Below are 20,473 nucleotides of genomic sequence, written 5' to 3' on the forward strand. Positions count from 1 at the left end.
CCACACCCTGACCGACACTTATCTGCCACAGACAGAAGCGGTGAGGAACAGCTGGTGCAGAGAGAGGTATGCTGAACATGTGTCACGTAGAAGAACTTGCCACCACCCCCAACGTCTCGACGCTGAGGGCTCCCTCTCGCCTGCAACCTGCACAGAACGACACTTAGGTGTCAGCTGAAGAAGCCACACTCAGTGCTGGGACACTGAGCTGGTCACTTCTGTGTATTTTGTTCTTGGTTCAGAGTGCTGATATCTTCCTTTAAAAGCCATTCAATGAATAGAGGTAGCTCAATCGCTTGGTCTGTTCTGGGTTTGGTAGCAGTTATTATGCTAAATTGAAGGTTTCACTGTATGGCATTTGCAAGCTTAACATTGTTCCTAGAGTCTCTTTTTTAATCGCTGTCTCGATAAAACTGACATAAGTAAAGAAAACTGCAGACTGTAGTCTATAATCACACAATTAAACTCTGTGTATTGATGGACAAACACACCAAAACTCAGAAGTTTGTAGTAACAATAATAGTTGTCAATTACTAAATAATAAAGTTTACAAATCACATTTCTTCAGTAGTGTTTTTAAAGTATGCTTAGTCAAAATTTCAATTACCCTACAATATTTACACATAGTATCATTTGTGTATTGTACATTTGCTGTAAATGTGTCCTTGTGTATTTACTATGCAAGTGATATGACACTCAACAATCGCATCCATTCTATCACCCTCTCCTCACTTAATTTTTTTCTCTCATTCCAGTAAAGAATTGCTTAAAAGAAATGGTGTTATATCTCTAACCAGTGAGAGTTCCATACACTTTCTGAGGGCTTTGTGTGTGTGTGAGAGAGAGAGCGAGATTGGGAGTGGGGTTGAGGGGACCTTGGCTTGTGTCTCTCACTCTTACACACACCCTCCCCACACATTTAAGTTTGAGACTGCGTCATCTTTTGTTAGGGAGACACGGGGTGACTAGAATTGCCCCCCCCACCCCACCCACCCACCCGACAGGCCACTGCACCGCTGCTTTGTCTGGGATGCTGAGACAGGTTGCTTGTTGCCTGCCTTCTGCGTGTGCTGGGTGCTCCACAATGGCTGCCTTTAAAACCCAACAGGCTCTCGAAAGAAAGCCGACGTCCTCCTTTCCTCCTGACTTACCTCACCGTCTATCGGCTCTGCCCTTGTACTTCCCTTCCCTCTCGCTTTCTCTCTCGCGCACGCGAATGCAAGTCCTTTCCGTCTCCTTCAGTTCTCTACAGCTTAGCTGCTCGCCTTCGTCTTTCTGCCTTCCCAAAGCCTCGCTGAATATTTCAGACAATGAAGAGTACAACCACTTCACTCTTCAGCTTCCCATTATTTACAGGTCTCTTGCACGATAACATCACACCGTCCATTTTCAAGGACCGCCTGAAGACACCAAGGCGCGCGTCTCCGCGCGTCCTCCCCCTCTCTCTGAAGCAGACAGCTGGCCCGGCGAGCAAAGACAGCACCGCTGCCGCGGCCCAGGCGGGCGCAGCTCGGGGCGATGGCTAGGGCCCTTCGGAGCCACGTGCTCCGGCGCCGAGGAACAGCCTGGCATGCTGCTCGTGTGAGCTCCAGAGCCGTAGCTCGAGACAGTGGCCCAAGCTTCTGGACCCCCCACCCCAACCTGCTGAGCCTGCTACCCTTCGGCACAGCCAAATGTTTCTGCAGCTGCCCTTTTGTGCCCACTTTTTCAGTAAACAAAGGGCAGATACAAATTAATGACCTCAATTCATAGTGCACAGGAGAGGGGAGTGTGAGAGAGTGAGTAAGGGCAAGGAGACAGAACATTTCCAAACAACTTAAATGGTCCCCTCTAACCAGAAGTTAAACATGGGGGTGGGAAATAAGTCATATTACCACATGACAAAGGTTCATTATTCATAAGGTGTTTATTTTCTGGGATTTTTAGATTAGCGGAGGAATCGCATCAACATTCATGGAAATGACTGCTTTGAAGTTATGGTTGGCTATGCAAAGTTAAAACAAATGTTTCTACTGCTTTTAGGTTGATCACCTGTGCAGCACTGTATGGAAAAGTGTCAGTGTCACTCAGTTCTCCTCAGTGTGAAATGAAACAGAATCCTGAGTACTGACTACTTAGATCTGTTTTTTAATGTGCTCATTCACCTCAGTCACTAGCAAACAACTTTCTGTTTGACCAGAGTGACATAAAGCAGTCTTAAAAAAACACAGTGAGCACTAGCAAATTGGCAGTGAAGGTCAAAACATATACACCACTCAATAAAGGACCACTGAAAAGAATCCATGTACAAGAGTATGGAAAACTATACATCTCTTTAAACTCTTATTCTCCTAGAATTAAACAAATATTTATAACGATGATCATATAATTAGGAGAATTTTGAATCACTCATGTTCATAGATTAATAACAACAACAGTACAATCCAGTTGTAGGGGAGGGGAAACTGACAGCACAACATTTAAAAAAGGAAGGGTAATATGTATCTGTTTGGAAGGAGCTGGTGGAGTGTGTATTGTGTGGTTGTGGGGGTGGGGGTAAAGTCTTACAGCACATGGCCATCTGTGGTAGAGGCCTGTTGAGTAACGCTCCCCGAGTTAAAAAGTGGTTGGTCTTTAAATCATCTGTAAGGCCAGGTTTGCAGCAAGACAATAGATAAACCTGATTCGTGTTGATGGAAAACAGTAGTTGAAGTGGTTTGGCAGAAGGCTGGCTCTGTCTCTGTGTGTGTATGTGTGTGTGTGTGTGTGTGTGTGTGTGTGTCTGTCTATGAGGGGGTCGGGGGAGGGGTCAAGGGAGGGGTTGGTGTTCGTCAAGCTGCTGCACATTTTCCCAGGTCCAACCCACGGTTTTGCTGAAGCACCAGGCAGATATTAACGCGGCACATACACACAGGCCATGCATTCATGCGCACACACATCCGGACAGTACCCAATCTACAGACCTCACTCACTGGAAAACATGTTTCCACCCACACAACATCTACAGTAAATAAGATTATTCAACTGAAGGCAAAAACACACTGCCAGTCTATAAATCGTGACTATCTCCATTCCAAAGTTCATCAGCGTTAAGAGAAAAATGGCACTTCTCAGGAATGAAGGTACTTATAATTTATTGCAGTTTGCACACAATTTAAAAATTTCACCAACAGCACACCAAAAAGTACAAAACTAAACAGCCTCATAATTTACCTCCCTTGAGAAAATGAAACGTACTATGATTGTCAAAGCTAAATGCCTAAATCCATAAAAAGAACAATGTGAACATACCAAAAAAACTCAAATGGGAAGCAAATACATATGAAGTCAATCTGCTTTTTTTCCAGAAAGAGATTGTCCTTTTTCTTGACATATCTTTCAATTTATTCTCTCCCGTCTCCTACGCACTACATTTTGTTGTTCTTCTTCACGCTGGGTGTTTCCAGGTTTCAAGTAAACTAAAGGTTTGTCTTTTTAATGGACATGCTTCATACACCATTTCACAGCTTCACTGCCATTTAACAGAAGTTAAATAAAACATCCAGTAACTCGCCAGTTCCAGTTCTCGCCCTTGGAGCATGAATAGGCTGTTAACAGTAGTTTAAGGCGGTCAAGTACAATAGTAGAAGCCAGCATTAAACAAAGGAGAAAAAACAAACAAACAAACAAACAAAAACAAAACCCCCACAGTTGATATTTTTTCTTTCACATATTAGAGTGCAAAAGGTAAAAGTACCACTGTGCAAAGCGCCACAAGGCGTGCGTGCGCTGTTGCCACAGTTCAACCCTTTCCATTAGCTGTTGCACCAACCAAATCTATGATGGGGCAGCTCAAGCCCTTAGGACCATGGAGATATGTGAGCACCCCTTCTGCCTCACTGTACCCCTACCCCACTCACCCCCTCTCTCAGCCCCTCTATACCCCTCCCCCTCCCCCTCCCCTCCATACCCGTTCTCTTACCCCGCCCACCCTGCTTCCTCACTCTGCAGCAGACCCAGAGGTTCGGCACTGCCTTCGCAGCTCCATGACAACGGAGCTTTTCCAAATTTAGCTGTTCTTTTCCTTTTTTTTTTTTTTTTTTTTAACTGACAAATTATGTCTAGGTGAGTTTTTTTTTTTTTTTTTGTTCAAATTTTCACATTCATTAAAAAATAGGAAAGCTGAATGTTAATTTATACAAAACCAAAAGAAAAATAAAAAAGGAATATATTTTCAAATCACATACACGATGTTGAAATTGTTACTCTACAGCACTGTAACGCTTTTTATTTTTCAATGATCTAGAATTGATAGATTTTGTAATGTAATAATGTCAATGATTTTTTTCACTTTAATTAAGAGTTAAAAGGCATCATTTCAGCATCAGTCCGATTTTGTTAGGTTTTTAAAGGTGCAACCATGCATGCCAAACATTTACTCCTGTCAAAGAGGAAGGATTATGCTTTGAGTACAAAAAACACACTCTCTCTCACTCACACTCTCTCTCTCTCTCTCACAGCACGCACACACACACACACACACACACACACACACACACACACACACACACACACACACACACACACACACACACACACAATGAGCATTATGCTGTTTACTGATTCTTCAGCTTGTGCCATACACAGTAGATGTGATGAGCCCATCTTTACTGACGCGTTATCACAGCAACTGAATCTTCATGGCCACAGAATTTGAAGCAAGTGCCAATCGAACAGATAAATAAATAAATTACGAACAAAATGCCGACACGCTTTCAAATGGTAGCGGCGAGTAAACAGGATACCAAGACAGCAGTTGGAGACCAGCAGTGGAGGAGAGCAGCATGTGAGGAGGTGCTAAGCTGGAACCACACTAGCTTTGGTGAGATGTTCACAGAGGTCAAGCCTCTACTGACACCAAACTTCTGCGTCCCATTTCGAGCGTGGACGGAGATCCCTTGGGCACAGACGTACTGCAGTCTAGCATCAGTGCATTTACACCACCTTCACAGCCCAGCAGAATGCTTTAACAGGAGTCATTATTAAACTCTCTAGTGAGAGGAGGAAAAAAAAATCAAAGACTACTTAGGAATCAAATGAGTTAATTAAAATACACTCTCCAATGCAAAACAACAACAAAATAAGAGTAAGTTAAATAAAATTCATGCAATTTCTACAGCTGTAATATTAATGTATATATTTGTTTTAAACAGACAGGTGCCCTGACTGTAATGAATCAATTACAGTGTACAGTAATACAGCAATTCACATCTTCTTAAATATACAAGTTGGACATCATGCAACAACAGATCCCATTTTGAAAACAAAACCAAAAAACCTTTTAAAACACTACAGAAATGTCTAGAAATGCAGCAAAACGTGAACCCAATTTCAGTAGAAAACAAGTCTCATGGGTCTGCAACTAAAGACGTCAAATCATTAATTCAATAATCAAAGGATATAAAAATGTGTCAATTGATATGAAAAAGGAGGCTATACATTGCATGAGTGCCTTTTTGTCTTCTCAGTCAAGTTTCCTATCACAAGTCAAAAAAATGTACAAGAGCCTAAATAACATAAGCTTTGAGCTTTTTCGAGCAAACATCCTTGCAGAATTTAAAGGACTAGCTTGTTAACACACTGTGTTTGCACACATGTACACACATGCGTGAGGTAACACACACACACACACACACACACACATACACACACACACACACACACACACGCATACACACACGCATACACACACGCATACACACACGCACACGCACCAGGTATGATATTTGCAAAATCAATATATAGTAGTGCACGATATATACACATACTCATAACTGAGTCTTATGTGTACAGGTAAATATAGGATTGTAGTACCCGTTTAGTGTATGCGTCTCAGTTTGGAACTTCCTCAGTGTATTACCTGATAACTTCATGTTTTTCATGGCATGGGTGTTCAGGAGTGTATGTGTGTGTGTAATTATATATATTTAATTACACGTACATACATATATGTGTATGCGCGCGCGTGTGTGTGTGTGTGTGACACACACACAAACACACACACACACACACACACACACGTACACACACACACGTACACACACACACACACGTACACACACACACACGTACACACACACCAAATCCAGATTCACCCATTCACTCAGTATGTCAGAGGTGACAGCAGTAGCCAGCACCCATGTTTTATAAAAATGGAAAGAAAAACAACTAAACTAAAAATAAATCCCACAACTAAACAGACCAGAAAATAAAATCAGTAGTAACATTTTCATGTGCTAGTAAAGTGCAATTTAACAAGATAAGCGATGTATGTAGAAGAAACATGACTGATGCAGACCTTTCCGCCATCACCCCATAGCCCTCTTTCCTTACCTCTCCGCCCCACAATGCCGCTCTCTCTTAACTTAAAAAGCAGTTTGAAAGGTGTTGTGTGTAGCTTTCATTTCCATAGTTCTTGGGAACTGTCCTCCAGCGCCCAGTCCCTGACAGCCGGCAGGCTGAGCGTCTCGCTCTTCACTGAGAGCGAGTTGACCAGTTCGCAGTGGAACTTGCGGATGTGCCGGTACAGGTCCCCCGACTGTGTGAAGCGCCGCTCGCACCACTTGCAGGCGTGCGGCTTCTCACGCGTGTGCACCACGGCGTGCCGGCTCAGGTTGTGCGAGTACTGGAAGCTCTTGCCGCACGTGGTGCACGTGTAGGGCTTCTCGCCCGAGTGCGTCCGCTCGTGCCGCTTCAGCGTGTACATGCAGGAGAAGGTCTTGCCGCAGATGGAGCAGGTGGGCACATTGACGTCGCCCGCCGGCTTGGCGCGCACCCCCTCCTGCTCGCGGAAGTGCGTGCTGAGGTGGATCTGCAGGATGTGCGGGCTTGGGAAGACCTTGTTGCATAGGGGGCACATGAAGATTTGTGCGTGCGGCGCGCCCAGCATGCTGGACACGTACGGCAGCAGCGAGCTCTCAACGCTCGCCGTCTCCTGTGCCCGTTCGCCCTCGCCGCCCAGCGCGCCCTCGCCCTCATCCTCCACCGCCTTGCCATCGCGCTCCAACTCGCGCAGGGCGGAGAGGTGCGCCTCCAGGCCCAGGCGCCGCTGGGCGCCATGCCCGCCGACGTTGCCGCTCGCAGCCTCCTTGGCGCCGCTGTGCTCCATCTCGTAGTCGCCGGCCAGCAGCTCGTCGTCGTCCGAGCCGGCGTCCTTCTCCAGCTTCACCTGCACCAGCGGGCTCTGCAGGCTGTCGGGTGTGGCGGCACCGCAGAAGAACGGCTTGCTGCTCGCCGCCTCGCCTGGCGGGCCGCTCAGGCCTGACTTGACCGACAGATCGAGCGCGCAGTCGGCGTCGGCAGAGACGCCGCGAGACGCTGCCGAGCGCCGCGAGAGCGAGCCCGTGGAGCTGCTGGGGCTGCCGGCGGGCGACTTGCCCGCATCGGGCCCGTGCGCCTCAGCCTCGCCCGGGCTGGCGGCGGGTGAGGCTGTGCGCTCGGACCGCGGCAGCCGCATCCACACGGCGCCGGGCTCCCCCCGCAGGCACTCGCCGCGCTTGCCCTCCAGCTCCTCGTCGTCGCTGGGCAAAAGGTCGGCGGTGGCCGGCCGGCCTGTGCTGCCACCCTCCGAGAAGCTCTCCACCTTGTCCGAGCAGCTGGAGGCGTCCTCCTCCCGGCGGGTGCTGTCCGCCTCGGCCGTGGCCTTCTGCTTCAGCTTCTTCTTGCACACCTTGACGATGTCGTACATGTGGAGGTAGCTGGCAGCAGCCAGCACGTCCTCCACGGGTAGCGATTTGAACTGGAGCTTGCCCTCGTACATGAACTCGAGCAGCAGCGCGAAGGCCGGCGCCGTCACAATGTCGCTGTTCAGATGAACAATGTCCCTTTTGTCCAGCTGGTCCTTGTAAAAGAGGTGGAAGTACATGCTGCACGAAGCCAGCACGGCACGGTGGGCACGGAACTGGGCATCGCCAACCAGAACGGTGGAGTCACAAAGGAACCCCTGATGTCGCTGCTCGCTCAGACACTGCAGTAAATGTCTGCTGTGGTCTGGAAACTCCATGCTGTCTTCATAACCTGAAACAGACCGCAGATGTTAGAGAGGCCCGGCAGAACAACAATTGTTTTGTTTGCAGCTCTTTGTGGAACTTCTCTCTTTCCCCACCCGCTCAACCCCCTCCCTCTGCCCCCCTGCACACAGACATACACTCACTGGCTCTCACACACTAATTCTCTCTCTCTCCCTCCCTCCTCTCCCTCCTTCCCTGTGGGAACACTAGAAAAATGTTCACCACAGAGCTGACATAAAAGGATTACAAATATTCAAGTTCAAACAAATAACATCACAATATCTGCGATACTCATTTCTCTTTTCAGTCCTCGGTCTTCTGAGCGCATCCAGCTGTGTGTGTTTTACGTCTAGTTTCACTTGTTCTGCTTTTTCATGTTGCACTTTAAAGTAAAACATAAAATGTTCGGAACAATTGTCACAACAACTAAAATGAACTGAAGCAAAAAAGAAAATTAGCTTCAATTAAAATTCCGTTGCAATGCGTGTGCGAGAATGATAGGGTTGCCAGTGCGCTTTTAAAAGCAGGAGTCCCAATGCCATAGATGCAAGTCACTTCACCGCCTTTCCTCATTGTATTCCTGGAGCAGTTATTTTTAATAACCCACTTTGGCCAGGACAGCGCGTTTAGGTAACAGGCTTACAGGTACATAAACAGCTCCCTGGCATGGAACGCACTGCAGCAGTCGTGCTGGCGACAGCTAAGCGCGGTGATCTTTAGGGTTATGACGAGTGAGGCGACCCGAACAGCAGCACAACTTTCCGAGTGGCAGGAGACGAGATGAGGCGGTTAGCAACGCGAAGACAAACGGCCCCTGAGCACCCGGCGCGCAGACACTACCAGTCAATGGAAATACCAGCAAACCCAAAAGAGAACGATAAGGAAGAATGTTAATCACACCTGTTACCCGTGGAGATAGCTCCCGTCTCAAAAAATGCATGGGCACCATGTTCAACCAGCACACTTAAATGAACTCATTTGAATCTTCATTTAAATCTGATTGGGATACCAAGCCAAGCTCCCCCCCAAACAGCGCACAGACCTTCATTAATGAGGGGCTTACAGCGAGCTGGGGGGGGGGGGGGCATGGGACAACCAACCCCTAGCCAACCCATCCTCCTCCTCCTCCTTCTCCTCCTCCTCCTCCTCTCCCCTCCCCAAATCTTTCAAGAAAGGGAAGATCCTCCCCAAAGAGGCACAGCCCGTAGCAGATTTACAATACAATCACTTTAAGTGCCCCCGTAGTCTACATCAACCCTAATCCTTAAAATGGCTAAAAATAAAGATTGCAGGACAGCTCGCAAGGTAGCGGCGATCAAATTAGAAGGCTGGGAGGACAGAGAGGGACGGAGAAGGACGGAGAAGGAGGCTTATGAACATCTGATCCAGCTGACTGGGGCCATATGGCAGCTGCTGCCCAGATAAAGAGATTAAGACTAGGAGGAGTGAGATTACAGCTGTCTAGCCAATTCGGGCAGCTCAAATCTGCAAGTTCTAAATTAGTCACCACCAACAGAAAAGAAAGAAGTGAACAACAAAAAAAAGTGACACTTGAATGCCAGACCTGCTGAGGAACAATTCAGAAATCACACGACTTATTTGAGCAATTGTTTTAAAAACTTTTTAGAAAGCAATTTGGAACAGAGCACTATAGCATGCTATGCTGCCACTCTATGAGATTAAAATTATTTGCATGCACTGAGCATCTCTTGCCAAAGGAATCAAGGTTTAAAAGCAAAAGCAAACCGTTAGGCTGTATATCATTTAAATAAAAGCTGAAGAACATCAGACAGACAGTACTACTTATCTTAAAACACAAGTCACCACACTTTTTTTATGTCAGTAAACTTCACATGAACACAAAACATCAGCAATGGTATAACTGTTACAGCTAAACTACTGTTCGCCATTGATAGAAAAGCAAGTGAAACCAAAACCAACAAACAGCTTAATGAAAGGCTTGCCTGGTAACCTCGTCCTGACAACAAGAAGTGTCACTCGTCCCCTGCCTGGTTACGCTACACCAGAGCAAAATCCTTCACTTCCCATTTCACACGGTTTACCCTCGACTGATAACAGCCACGCAAAGAAGGGGGTGGTGAGGGGGGGGTTGGGGGGAGACTTAACGAAAGCCTAGAAAGCTTCCTATTCAGAACACATGGCTGTTTCTCGGACCCCCCCCCCCCCCCAGTACAGTACCTGCGGTACGCATCAACTTGATTAAGTCCACTGTTGTGGTAGCGCCTGCTGTAGCTCCCTTCGCAGAATCAATGAAGGGATAGTGGGAGGAGGAGAGGGAGAGAGGGAGGGAGAGAGAGAGAGAGAGAGAGAGAGAGAGAGAGAGAGAGAAAAATCAAACTGCGAGGGACAGATGCAAAGTGGAGGAGATGTTGGAGGGGTATGCGATGCCTCCTCCTGCCCACAGATCCGCACACACACTAACTCCCAGTCTGTGCGGCAGAAGAAAAGACTGGGGGATGGCAGCCTGTCAGCTGCTCTGACATCATGTTCAGATGGAAATGCTACCTCCAGCTGTGCTCCTTTTAGTGCCATATGCTACTTCTCTACACTCTTGCCACCAGCCTCTCCTTTATACAACTTTGTTTCTCTTTCTCTCCCTTTAAAAAAAAAAGGAGGGGGGGGGGGTTGAGAGGTGATTCTGTGGAAAACTGGCCAACTCCCCCCTTACTTGTAATCTCCCAGCAAAGGAGTACTTTGGAAAATAGGTCTACGTGAAAGCCGACACTTTTTTCTAACCTAGTTTCCTGCACAGAGAATTTAAATACCCTCAAGTTTTCTCCCTCTCTGCTACTCTCCTTCCAGTAACCATAAACAAAGGCCAGCACAGCGCATTTGCAACTGACAGATCCACACAGCTGATATTGTTTTCGACTTTTTTATGGTTCACTGACCGCACCATTACTGTCATTCATTTCAGTAACCCCTTGGACAACTGACGGAAGAAAAAAATGAAATCATAGACAATAGGAATGAACCTATAGACCTCATGACTAGGGCTTTAACAAAAGACACTGTGTTGCTTAATAGTACTACTTAAGACTTCACGTAACCTATTTACTGTTAGCAAGATATCTTGCGGGAAAAAAAACCCCATTTATTTCGTCCGAACAACAATTATATGATATGCCACAAATGAAAGGAAAAGACGCACTATAGACTCAATGATATTCTATAACAGATTTATCCCAAATAAACGTTATGTACAAGTTTGTAACGTGGTGTAAAAAAAAGTATTGATTTTTTTTTTTTTTTTTAAACTAGGGCACTAATCACGCCCGACGCTGACAGTTGAAAGTAATAATCAAATAATTAGTCCGCAGCATCTGTCAAGCCTGGAGGAAACATATCCAACAAACATCGGGCAAATGAAACTTATGCACCAACGCGCAAACAAAAGCGCTGGGTTTCATATGAGGTAGTTTAGCTTGAGAATAGCAGCCGATAAAAGGAAAATAACCCACTTTATTATCCGCGTTTCATATACTAATAATCGGAATTATTCTCAATTATTATTATCAGTTACACACTAAACCCCAAGTCGAACATTTTTCAAATACATATAGCGAATTTAAGAGCAACAAACTAACCCCTGAGCTAAATACTGTTGGACTGAACAACATGCCAAACTAGTTTCCATAACATCCGAGCGCCCCACGAAACAATTGCGACGAGACAGCCGTGCTAAGTTGGCTACTTTTACTTCTCTAAACTTAAAAGGTTCGACTCATTTTTCATCCGTCAAACACGTCGAACTGTTTGATCAGAGGAGCCCAAGTGTCCTTTATCTACTTCGGGGTAATTGTAAATGCGATAGCTGGCTCTGTCCTCCCACACGATTTCAGCGGTACAGAGCACACACCACAACATTATAACAACCCTGACCCCGCGCGCCGAGGAAAAGCTAGCTCGTGGCTAACCAAAGAAAAGTCACCGATCTGCCCGCAATGTTATATTTCTGCAGCAGGCCACGATTCCATAACCAATCCCGCGACACGCTCTCTAGCAACTATTTTTTTTGGTGTGTGTAAAGGCAACAGTCGCCAGAAAAGGATCGTTACTTTTCCCACAACAATCCACCCCAGCTCGACCCCCCCCCCCCCCCCCTTCATCTCCTTAAAGAGCACCTCGTATTAAAGGCACTTACAGACAACGAGGTCCGGTGTCTTCCCCGCGTCCTCTGTCAAATCCTCTCGGCCGAAAAAGAACTGGATTGACTTTCAGCAGCTTTCCATGGCAGCCCTTGCAGCGGCAGGAAAGACGGAGCAGGCGAGCGGAGAGAGAAGAGCTGCGGCAGCCAGATGTTTCCGAGCTGTTGCTACTCAACTCTCCAGTAAAGAGGAAGCGGTTGACTGGCAGCGCAAAAGCCAATGGAAGAGGCGACAAGGAAAGCAAAGGCAAATTGGAAGCAGCCGCTGAGGGGGAAAGAGGGAGGGATGTCTCTTCTCGGCGTAGGTTGACACCAGGCAACAGTGAGAAAGCAGAAAAAAGGCCAAGCGAACTGGTTCCTAGAACAGACTGGCGCAGAGTGCAGAGCGAGTGAGATTGCGCAATGATACGTGGGTACTGTAGTCAATCGACCAACGGCGAAAAAGAGCAGGTGCGTTATTCAACTTCCCTCGTCGCTCCTAAAGGTGAGAGAATGCGTGAGAAATATCCAAATAGACCACGAACACGCAAAATACTATATATATATATATATATATATATATATATATATATATATATATATATATATATATATATATATATAGTAAATACGAATATGTTAAGGTACATTATGTAATTCATGAATGTAGGTTCCTGCTTTATGTATTTTTATGTATTTATGTATTTCAATAGAATACAGCCTACTAATGAACCTCTTATTATAAATATAAAATATGTTAAATTATTTGGAATTGAAGTGAGGAAGGCAAAAACAAAGGTTATTGTTACAGTTTTGCTCATTTTTGTTACGTTCCCACATATGACATCTTTTTTGAATTTTGAATAAAATGCAATTACTTGGGGGATAACTGATTTGTGCTTGAGAACAACTGAGCAATCGTTCAGGCGTGTTTATTTATTTATTTATTTATTTATTTATGAAAATGCATGTGCTTGATTATTTACACATCACCCTCTGTGCATAAATCATTGTTGCTGATGAATTGAATAAAACAAATTCAGCAAATAAAAATGTACCAAATAATTGTTTCTTCTCATTTTCTTTTTAAATAGGCCACTGTGGCCAGAGTTAGACATACACTGAAAAAAAACAAAAAACTATTACAAGCGCAGCTAAATGGAAAAATAAAATAATGACCAATGTGGCAGTACAGATCAAAAGTTAACTCCTTCAAAGTTGAGGTCTCACTGCAATACGGAGACCACAGAGACAGTGCAGTGGGACTAAGTGCAGGGAGGAGTGCATAATCAAGTGAGTGTAGTAGCCTCTCTGATGCGTAAAGCCAAGTGCAATCAGGGCCTGATGAATACAGTTACTTGTTCCTCATAGCTGGCTGTGAAAGCCCCTCTCCTCAACACACACTGTCATGGTCCCACACTCGGTGTGCCTCTTTTGCCCCAGTAAATTAATTGCTGTTACTAATACATTTCAAAACAAACCACTGTCCTCCCAGGTCTGGAATCATGACCTCATACTATTTTTATTTAATACAAAGAATGGTTTCCACATTAAACTGATGTAGTGAATGTGCCAGTGTGAGAGCCACTGCATGCGGGTGACAGTTTATAGCTTGCTGCGTTCTTTCAATTGTTGCCGTGATGACACCCAACAATCTGGTCCGTATTCTGTCAAGGACTGTCAAGAATAATTGTCAGTCAGCAACACTCACATCACGATACACTAGAACTACGTGTGTAAGAGTGGCTTACAATAAAAGCTAATAAGTCCACTGTTAATTATTACGGCGTACAGACAATGATTGTTATTGGCTTACACATTTGCTGAAATTTCACTGCTTTTTTGTCTACATGTATTTTTGTTTTTTGGGAGGGGGTGTAAATAGACAAATATGGTACCAATGTTTAAAAGTGTAGAACCACATCACAAATCATTTATAAACATGCTAAATATGTATTCAAAAGTTCTATTTCATCTGATCGTATCTCTGTTCTCTGTGTGTATGTGTCTGAAAGAGCAAGCAAGCAGGTGAGGGGGAGAGAGAGAGAGAGAGAGAGAGAGAGAGAGAGAGAGAGAGATAAAGAGAGTGTTCCAGTTATTAACATAACTATTTTTGTTCAATGCCCCAGCATCATAACCAACAGGCCTTTTGATCCCAAATGCTTTTTGGAGATTGTAGTTTGAAAATTGCTGTGCCATCAGCTCTGGCAGCCTGATGTTTGAAATGATATTTACTGCAGTTCTCTCCATCTGTTCTAACTGAAGTGAACCATGTGAAGACCTGCCTTCCCAGCCACTGAAAGCCAGTGCCCAGGACTGCTGTGAAGTCATTGCAATGGTACCATTAGAGGAATATTAAAAATGGTCCCTAATTCAAAAATTATTTTGTGTATTGTGTCACCAAATGCTAGCTCTTATGAGTGACTAACAACATCACAAGTACTAAGTATTAATGTTAGTGCACCGTGAAATGTAGTCCCTGAAACAGCATTGGTTAGAAATCAGATTAAGTATGGGGAAAAAACAATTGTTAAAAAATCTTCTTTAACCCTCAATGCATGTATATGTCCATATATGTATGCAATTAACCATCACAGAAAAGCTGAAAAAACTCCCCACAAATTTTGTTGTATAAAACTGACCTCGGTAGGCATTAAAAAAGTTCACTACTACAAAGGTTATATTCGTCAGGCTGCGTTATGTCTGTCTGAATTCCTTCCTCTAGAGGTCACTGTGGAATCCATGTTTGTAAAAGCTATATTCACACATTCCATATATCAGCTTTAGTAGTCTCTATACATCTCAAACCTTTTGTTCCAAACGGCATTATTATTAAAGAATGCATATTTCATATTTGCTGACATTTAAACACTAGACACACACACACACACACACACACACACACACACACACACACACACACACACACACACCTAAGCATGTAAGAGAGAAAGCGCTCTGAGGCCCAGCATGCTTAAGCGTAACTCCCAGTCACTGGGATTCTCCTTCTGATTATGCTAATATATGTTGCTTGGAGGTAAAATTTCATGGGGGTGCCTGCCATTAGACAGGATTAGGCAGATGCTGATACACTGGCCTTTTTGATGGGATTAATCATGCTCCAGAGCACAGAGCACAGAGAGAGAGAGAGAGAGAGAGAGAGAGAGAGAGAGAGAGAGAGAGAGAGAGAGAGAGAGAGAGAGATATGTCCAGTGGCACAGCTGCATGGCAGTGAGAGTTTACTCTGGGAAGTACCAGTGGAAAGTGTTGTACTTCACACCTCAAGGTCTGCTCTCTCTGTCTCTGTCTGTTTTTGACTCTCTCAGAATCTGGACCAAGATCCTAAGCTTTAAAGACCACAAACACGACTGATAGGTACCCGCAGGCTAAAGAATCTCTAGTTCACCTGGCATACTTTTTGGTTATAACAAACATCTTAATTTTGCTTAGATTTTCCATTCATAATCATAAATAGTAAGCCTGTTCCATTTAATTCAGCTGCACCCAGTAGATGGATATCTAATTTTAATACATTTTTATACATTTAATACATTTTATCTTTATGAATTAGCTATAAGTGTTTGAAAAACAAACTGTACCTAAAGATTTTCTTTGCTGTGCTATTTTGTTCCAGATGGCTACTGGTTTGCCTCAGCATAAATGCCTACCTACCCAACAGAAGCACCACTGCTAAATTAACACCAGTTGTGTTAAACTGGTCTCTGATGTATACTGTGTAGTTACACCAGTCACCAAAGTGTATCATAGGTGTTAATTTAACACTAATGATTTGGCTGTGTAGCAACAGTTTAAGCATAATGTTGAGATCATGGCGTTAGATTTTTTCATTACAATAAAAGAAAGTGCTAATAGATGCACAGTGATACACTACTAATCAAAACGTGAAAATAAGTTAGACGAGTAGCCTATTGCTTCAGCATGCTCAGTAGCAATAAGAGGAAATAACTCACTCGATCATTCATTTTACGTAGTTGTGGAAATACTTCCACTTGCACATAAGCGAACTTACAGTAAATACAATTAACCGGGCTACAGCAACAGATAGTTACATTATTAGCATAAAGACGATTTTCCGCCTAATTGTCCTTAATTACCGAGCAAACATAAACGAAAAGCAAAACCGCAGCAGTGGCAGTGAGAAATAGCGTCGCTCTTCCTCCCCCCAGCCAACGCTGTCGGGGAGCGACAGAGAGAGCCGTGCGCCCAGGGGAGCGGGGGAGAGGAACCCCTCTCATCAGCCGGCCGATCGCACAGTCTCCGGAGGAGAGCGGAGGGACCGCTAATCTGGAGCCCATCCTCCGCTTGTCCTCTCTGGGGACTCAGCAGCAGGGCTGAGCCTGCTGCACACCGCAGTCCCACAATTATTATAGCTCATAACAATTAGCATTTAATTAAGCACCCAGCCATATGGAGGAATTCGCTTTTAACTGCTGAAAACATGCTGATGAATTAAGGATAACGCTTTTGGTGAATAACACCGCTGGAAGAACGTGACTCTGTGAGACTGTGTTGTGTCTATACTAATATAGAAAGTGACTAGAAGTAAATTTTAGACTTTATCAGGTACTTATTATCACTCAGTAGTATGCCCTTGTATCCAATGACCAACATAAATGGATTGTACAGTAACATATGAAACTAAAATCTTTCCCTAGCCTTCCACAAACTTGTTTTTTTTCCCCACATGATGCCGTGAAGTTGGTCATATTTATAAGTTCAAAAGAAACAGCAGACATTCAGGAAGGCCTTTTTGCTGTGTGCTCGGGGATCAGTGATAACTTGTTTGAATAAGATGGATACTCCTGCCAGCCTCTGTTCCAGGATGATGGATGGAGATGTACAAAAGGAGGAAATAGCGTTCATAAACCCAGCCTGTGTGCTGGCTTAGCGTTTCGCCTTTTTTTCCAGGACTGAAGGAGGCTTTGCCCAATATGCATTAACCCATCTCTAACACACAGCAGGAAAGAAATACATTTAATTTGTGAGTGAAGTTAAATAAACATAATGGTTTTGATGTTAAATACCCACAGACAGAGATGGTCGTTGACCCATGCTTGATCGTGAAACCATAAAGCGACGTGTGTGAAACGGCAAAGAACACGTCACTGTGTTCCACTGGTCACACATGCACTGCTTTCACACCAGCACTAGCATTCACTTCCTATGTGCAACGAAGAGGTCTCAACAAACTGCAGCTGAGAGCAGTAGTATGTACTTCCTGCAAATAATCATGGCCTGTCCAGCTCATTTTCACTGCTTTTAAAGGGCATTGGAACACCTGTTGAGTCGGTGACATGCCTCTGGAGGCGTAATATCTGGTCGGGGGATTCTCTGGGGTGTGTTTCCTGGGGCATCAGGGAAACCACTGTGTGTGGAACTTGCTTATCTACAAATGGTGAGAATGAGGCTCGTAAATGGGGAAAATAGCAGCTTTGTTTTGAATTCACAATGTCTTGCACATCTGTCAATCAAATGGGTGCTTGTTGAGTGATTCCAAGCATGCTGCTGGCGGTGATACCGCTGTTGGCGTTGCTGTTCTTGTGTAATGGTGAAATTAGCTATTATGAAATTTTTGCATTGTGTGTATGTGATGTTGCTTAGTCTACCAAAATGTAACAGTTTGTTTCTTATTTATGTTTTCTAGTCAGACACAGAAAAAAAGAACAATTCTTTATTTATTTATACTGTCAGTTAAGCATTGCTTTCTGAAGAATAAATATATGCACAGTGTGTGCCATCAACACCAACTACTTTTCAAACAGCTCCAAATTGCTCATTAAAACCCAAACATACAGCACAATTCATCCTCAGAATGCGATATAATTTTGTAGCTCTAACGAGAAAACGGAAGACCATCATGTGACTGTCGTGCTGTTGTCAGTGAGTCCGACGGATCAGACGGCGGGCTACTGTCCACCCAGGAGCCTCTCACTCATCGCCGTTCCCAAGGACCAGGGACCGCCAGTGTTCCTCTTATCTTTGCTCTACGTCCGCTGTTCTTGAATCCTGCCACGTCCCTTTCTACGGATTGTGCAGCCTGCCTCTCTCGTGTCGTTCCTGTCCCTCGACGCCCACCACCCCCACACGGCTCCTCTACGCCCCCCATGGGAAGGGGGGGGGTGTTTTCGCGGGGTAGGTGGAGACACAGATGCAGCAGCAGCCTTCGCATTGCTGGAGGAAGAGATGGCTGACTACCTTTTGGCTTGGAGGCACCATTAACCAATTTGCCTTCCAGATGTCCATCAGTGAGCAGCAGCCAGCTCTGTGCCAGTCAGTGCAGTCCAGACTCCATACATCTGGCCAAATCACCTCCTACGCGCAATCTGCTATTTCTGTTTTGTTTTCTGCTATTTTAAAGACATTGTCTAGCTGCAATTTGCAGGCCAGACAGACATTGTGATAAGTGGTGGGAATGTCATGAAAAATCCAGTAATTATTGAACATTTATGAACATTTATGCCCAAGTGCCTATGCAAAACAGTCATTGCACTACTTTGTATGTTATGTTACATGCATATTTGGTTTATACATTATGCATGCAATGCAGGTATATTGTACCAGAAGCTCCAGAAGGGACACATGCAGTGGTGTATCTTTTAATTTTGCCATTCCATCCCTGATGATGTTTGTGCTGACAGCGTGTAGATGCACCCTGAGTGCAGCCGCTGCCGGTGCCACACATTTGAGACACCAATTCCCAAGAATGCCTAACCTGCGCCAGCTGTTAGAGACAAGCTCCCCGTGCCAACGGTGGCGGGCGCTGCCTGCCGCGTTGCCTGTTCCAGTGTTTCCATCTGTGGCATTTGTACTGGCCCTCCTCTCTCTGCATCTGGACGCTCCATAGAAAGCTTTCCAATAGCGCCGACCCCGGTGCCGGCTGCCAGCCGGCCCAGATGTTCGAGCTGTAAGCCTCGGGCTAAATCAATGTAGCTCTCCACTCATTATTCCAGCCCTGATGAATTGCAAGTGCCTGTTTTTCCCCCTCCTCCAGCTCCCTCCTCGACAAACCATCCATCAGTGTGAGAGACTTGAGGAGCTGCGGTAGTGGGCATGTGCAAGGAGGGCCCTGCAGATGTGTCTTTTAAAGCCTTTGGCAGGCGCTGGGGGAACCTCTTGAAAGCTGGGCTCCTTGCAGCCCAGAAGGAGACATATTGTTGTGCATTCTGACAAAGGAGAAGGAGGAAGCCTATTTTGTGCTTATGAACAAGTATTGTTCTTAAGACACTGACAAGTGGAATATCTTGATGGAAAATTCCCACAACTTGATGGCTATGGGTCTTATTTGGTTATGTTTTGCTTAGCATGTTGTGTAGTTAGATGTGATGAGTTTCCAGTATTATTGCATTTGTGTGCAGGCATTTTGAATCCAAATTAAAATGCTCAGTTATGTCAGTTGTTCCTGATATTTAGAAATGATTCATACTCACTCACCACTAACCTGAGGCACAATGCTCTTGTGCATTAGTTGGGCAAACATGACCATGGTAACAGAGGGCCTTGACATAACAATGTTTTTGCTTTGCCTCCCCCCAGGGAAGCTTCTACTGTGGTCTAAACACATTGGCCTGGTTGATTCAGATAGTGTTAGACTAGTGCAGTGTGAATCCTCTCACAGCCTGCTCCCTTAACACTGAATATCCACTGTATATTGCAGCCCAGAGATCTTAGAAATGCCCTGCAAATCTTTTCATTTGAAAGGTTTTGAGTGAATTGAGTATTACTTTAATTAAGTCTAAAATCTGAGATAAACAAATCTCTGAATGAGCACTGAATGAGATGACAACCTGGACTGCAAAAAATATTTCCCAAACGTGGCCTAAATGTTGATTATTAAAGGAAGGGATTTTCTTTTCAGAATCACAGATAAAGTTTGATACGAATGATGCTGTGCTGCAGTTTGGCACTATTTTTTCAGTTAGGGTTTTTACATAGGGTGTCTGAAATTGAAGAGGGCATTTGATCTTTTCTTCATTGTCTTTTATTACTGTTACACTAGTGAAAATATTTTAGAAACTGGATGCTCACTTATTTTTTTTACCATGTGTGAGTGCATCATTAGTTCATGCCTATGACAGCTAATAAAACGTTTAGAGGGAATTCTAGATGCGGTTTCTGCATTTGATTTTTTGGTCATTGTCTTTCCATAAGAGAAGCAAACAAAAGTACCAGTATCAGCTAAACAGGTGCTATTTCCCCCCTTTTTAGAGCTTTTCTCATTAGGATGGACAACAAAATGAAACCAACAAAATAATACAAACGTCTCAGTCATAGATGTAGC

At 44.6% G+C, this 20,473-nt stretch overlaps 1 protein-coding gene across 6 annotated transcripts; it reads right to left on the reverse strand.

Moving 5' to 3' along the window:
* zbtb18 (zinc finger and BTB domain containing 18) lies at positions 1-12,512 on the reverse strand. 6 transcript variants are annotated; one of them, XR_014126531.1, is made up of 3 exons: positions 8,928-9,967; positions 6,352-8,034; positions 1-147 (listed from the first exon to the last, which is right to left on the reverse strand). XR_014126531.1 is itself a non-coding variant. In XM_081724731.1 (3 exons), the coding sequence occupies exons 2-3, from the start codon at positions 10,237-10,239 to the stop codon at positions 6,419-6,421; spliced, it is 1,629 nt and encodes a 542-aa protein (XP_081580857.1). In that variant the 5' UTR covers positions 10,240-10,284; positions 12,193-12,512; the 3' UTR covers positions 3,097-6,418. The 6 variants fall into 6 exon arrangements, 5 of the variants coding, with proteins under 5 accessions (XP_081580857.1, XP_035387568.1, XP_035387566.2 ...); XM_081724731.1 differs by lacking the exons at positions 1-147; positions 8,928-9,967 and adding exons at positions 10,227-10,284; positions 12,193-12,512 and having other exon boundaries at positions 3,097-8,034; XM_035531675.2 differs by lacking the exons at positions 1-147; positions 8,928-9,967 and adding an exon at positions 12,193-12,507 and having other exon boundaries at positions 3,097-8,034.
* Between the last annotated feature and the right edge of the window lie 7,961 nt (positions 12,513-20,473).

The sequence above is a fragment of the Electrophorus electricus genome, chromosome 12 (genome assembly GCF_041902795.1).
Source record: "Electrophorus electricus isolate QZ-2024a chromosome 12, ASM4190279v1, whole genome shotgun sequence".
NCBI lineage: Eukaryota > Metazoa > Chordata > Actinopteri > Gymnotiformes > Gymnotidae > Electrophorus > Electrophorus electricus.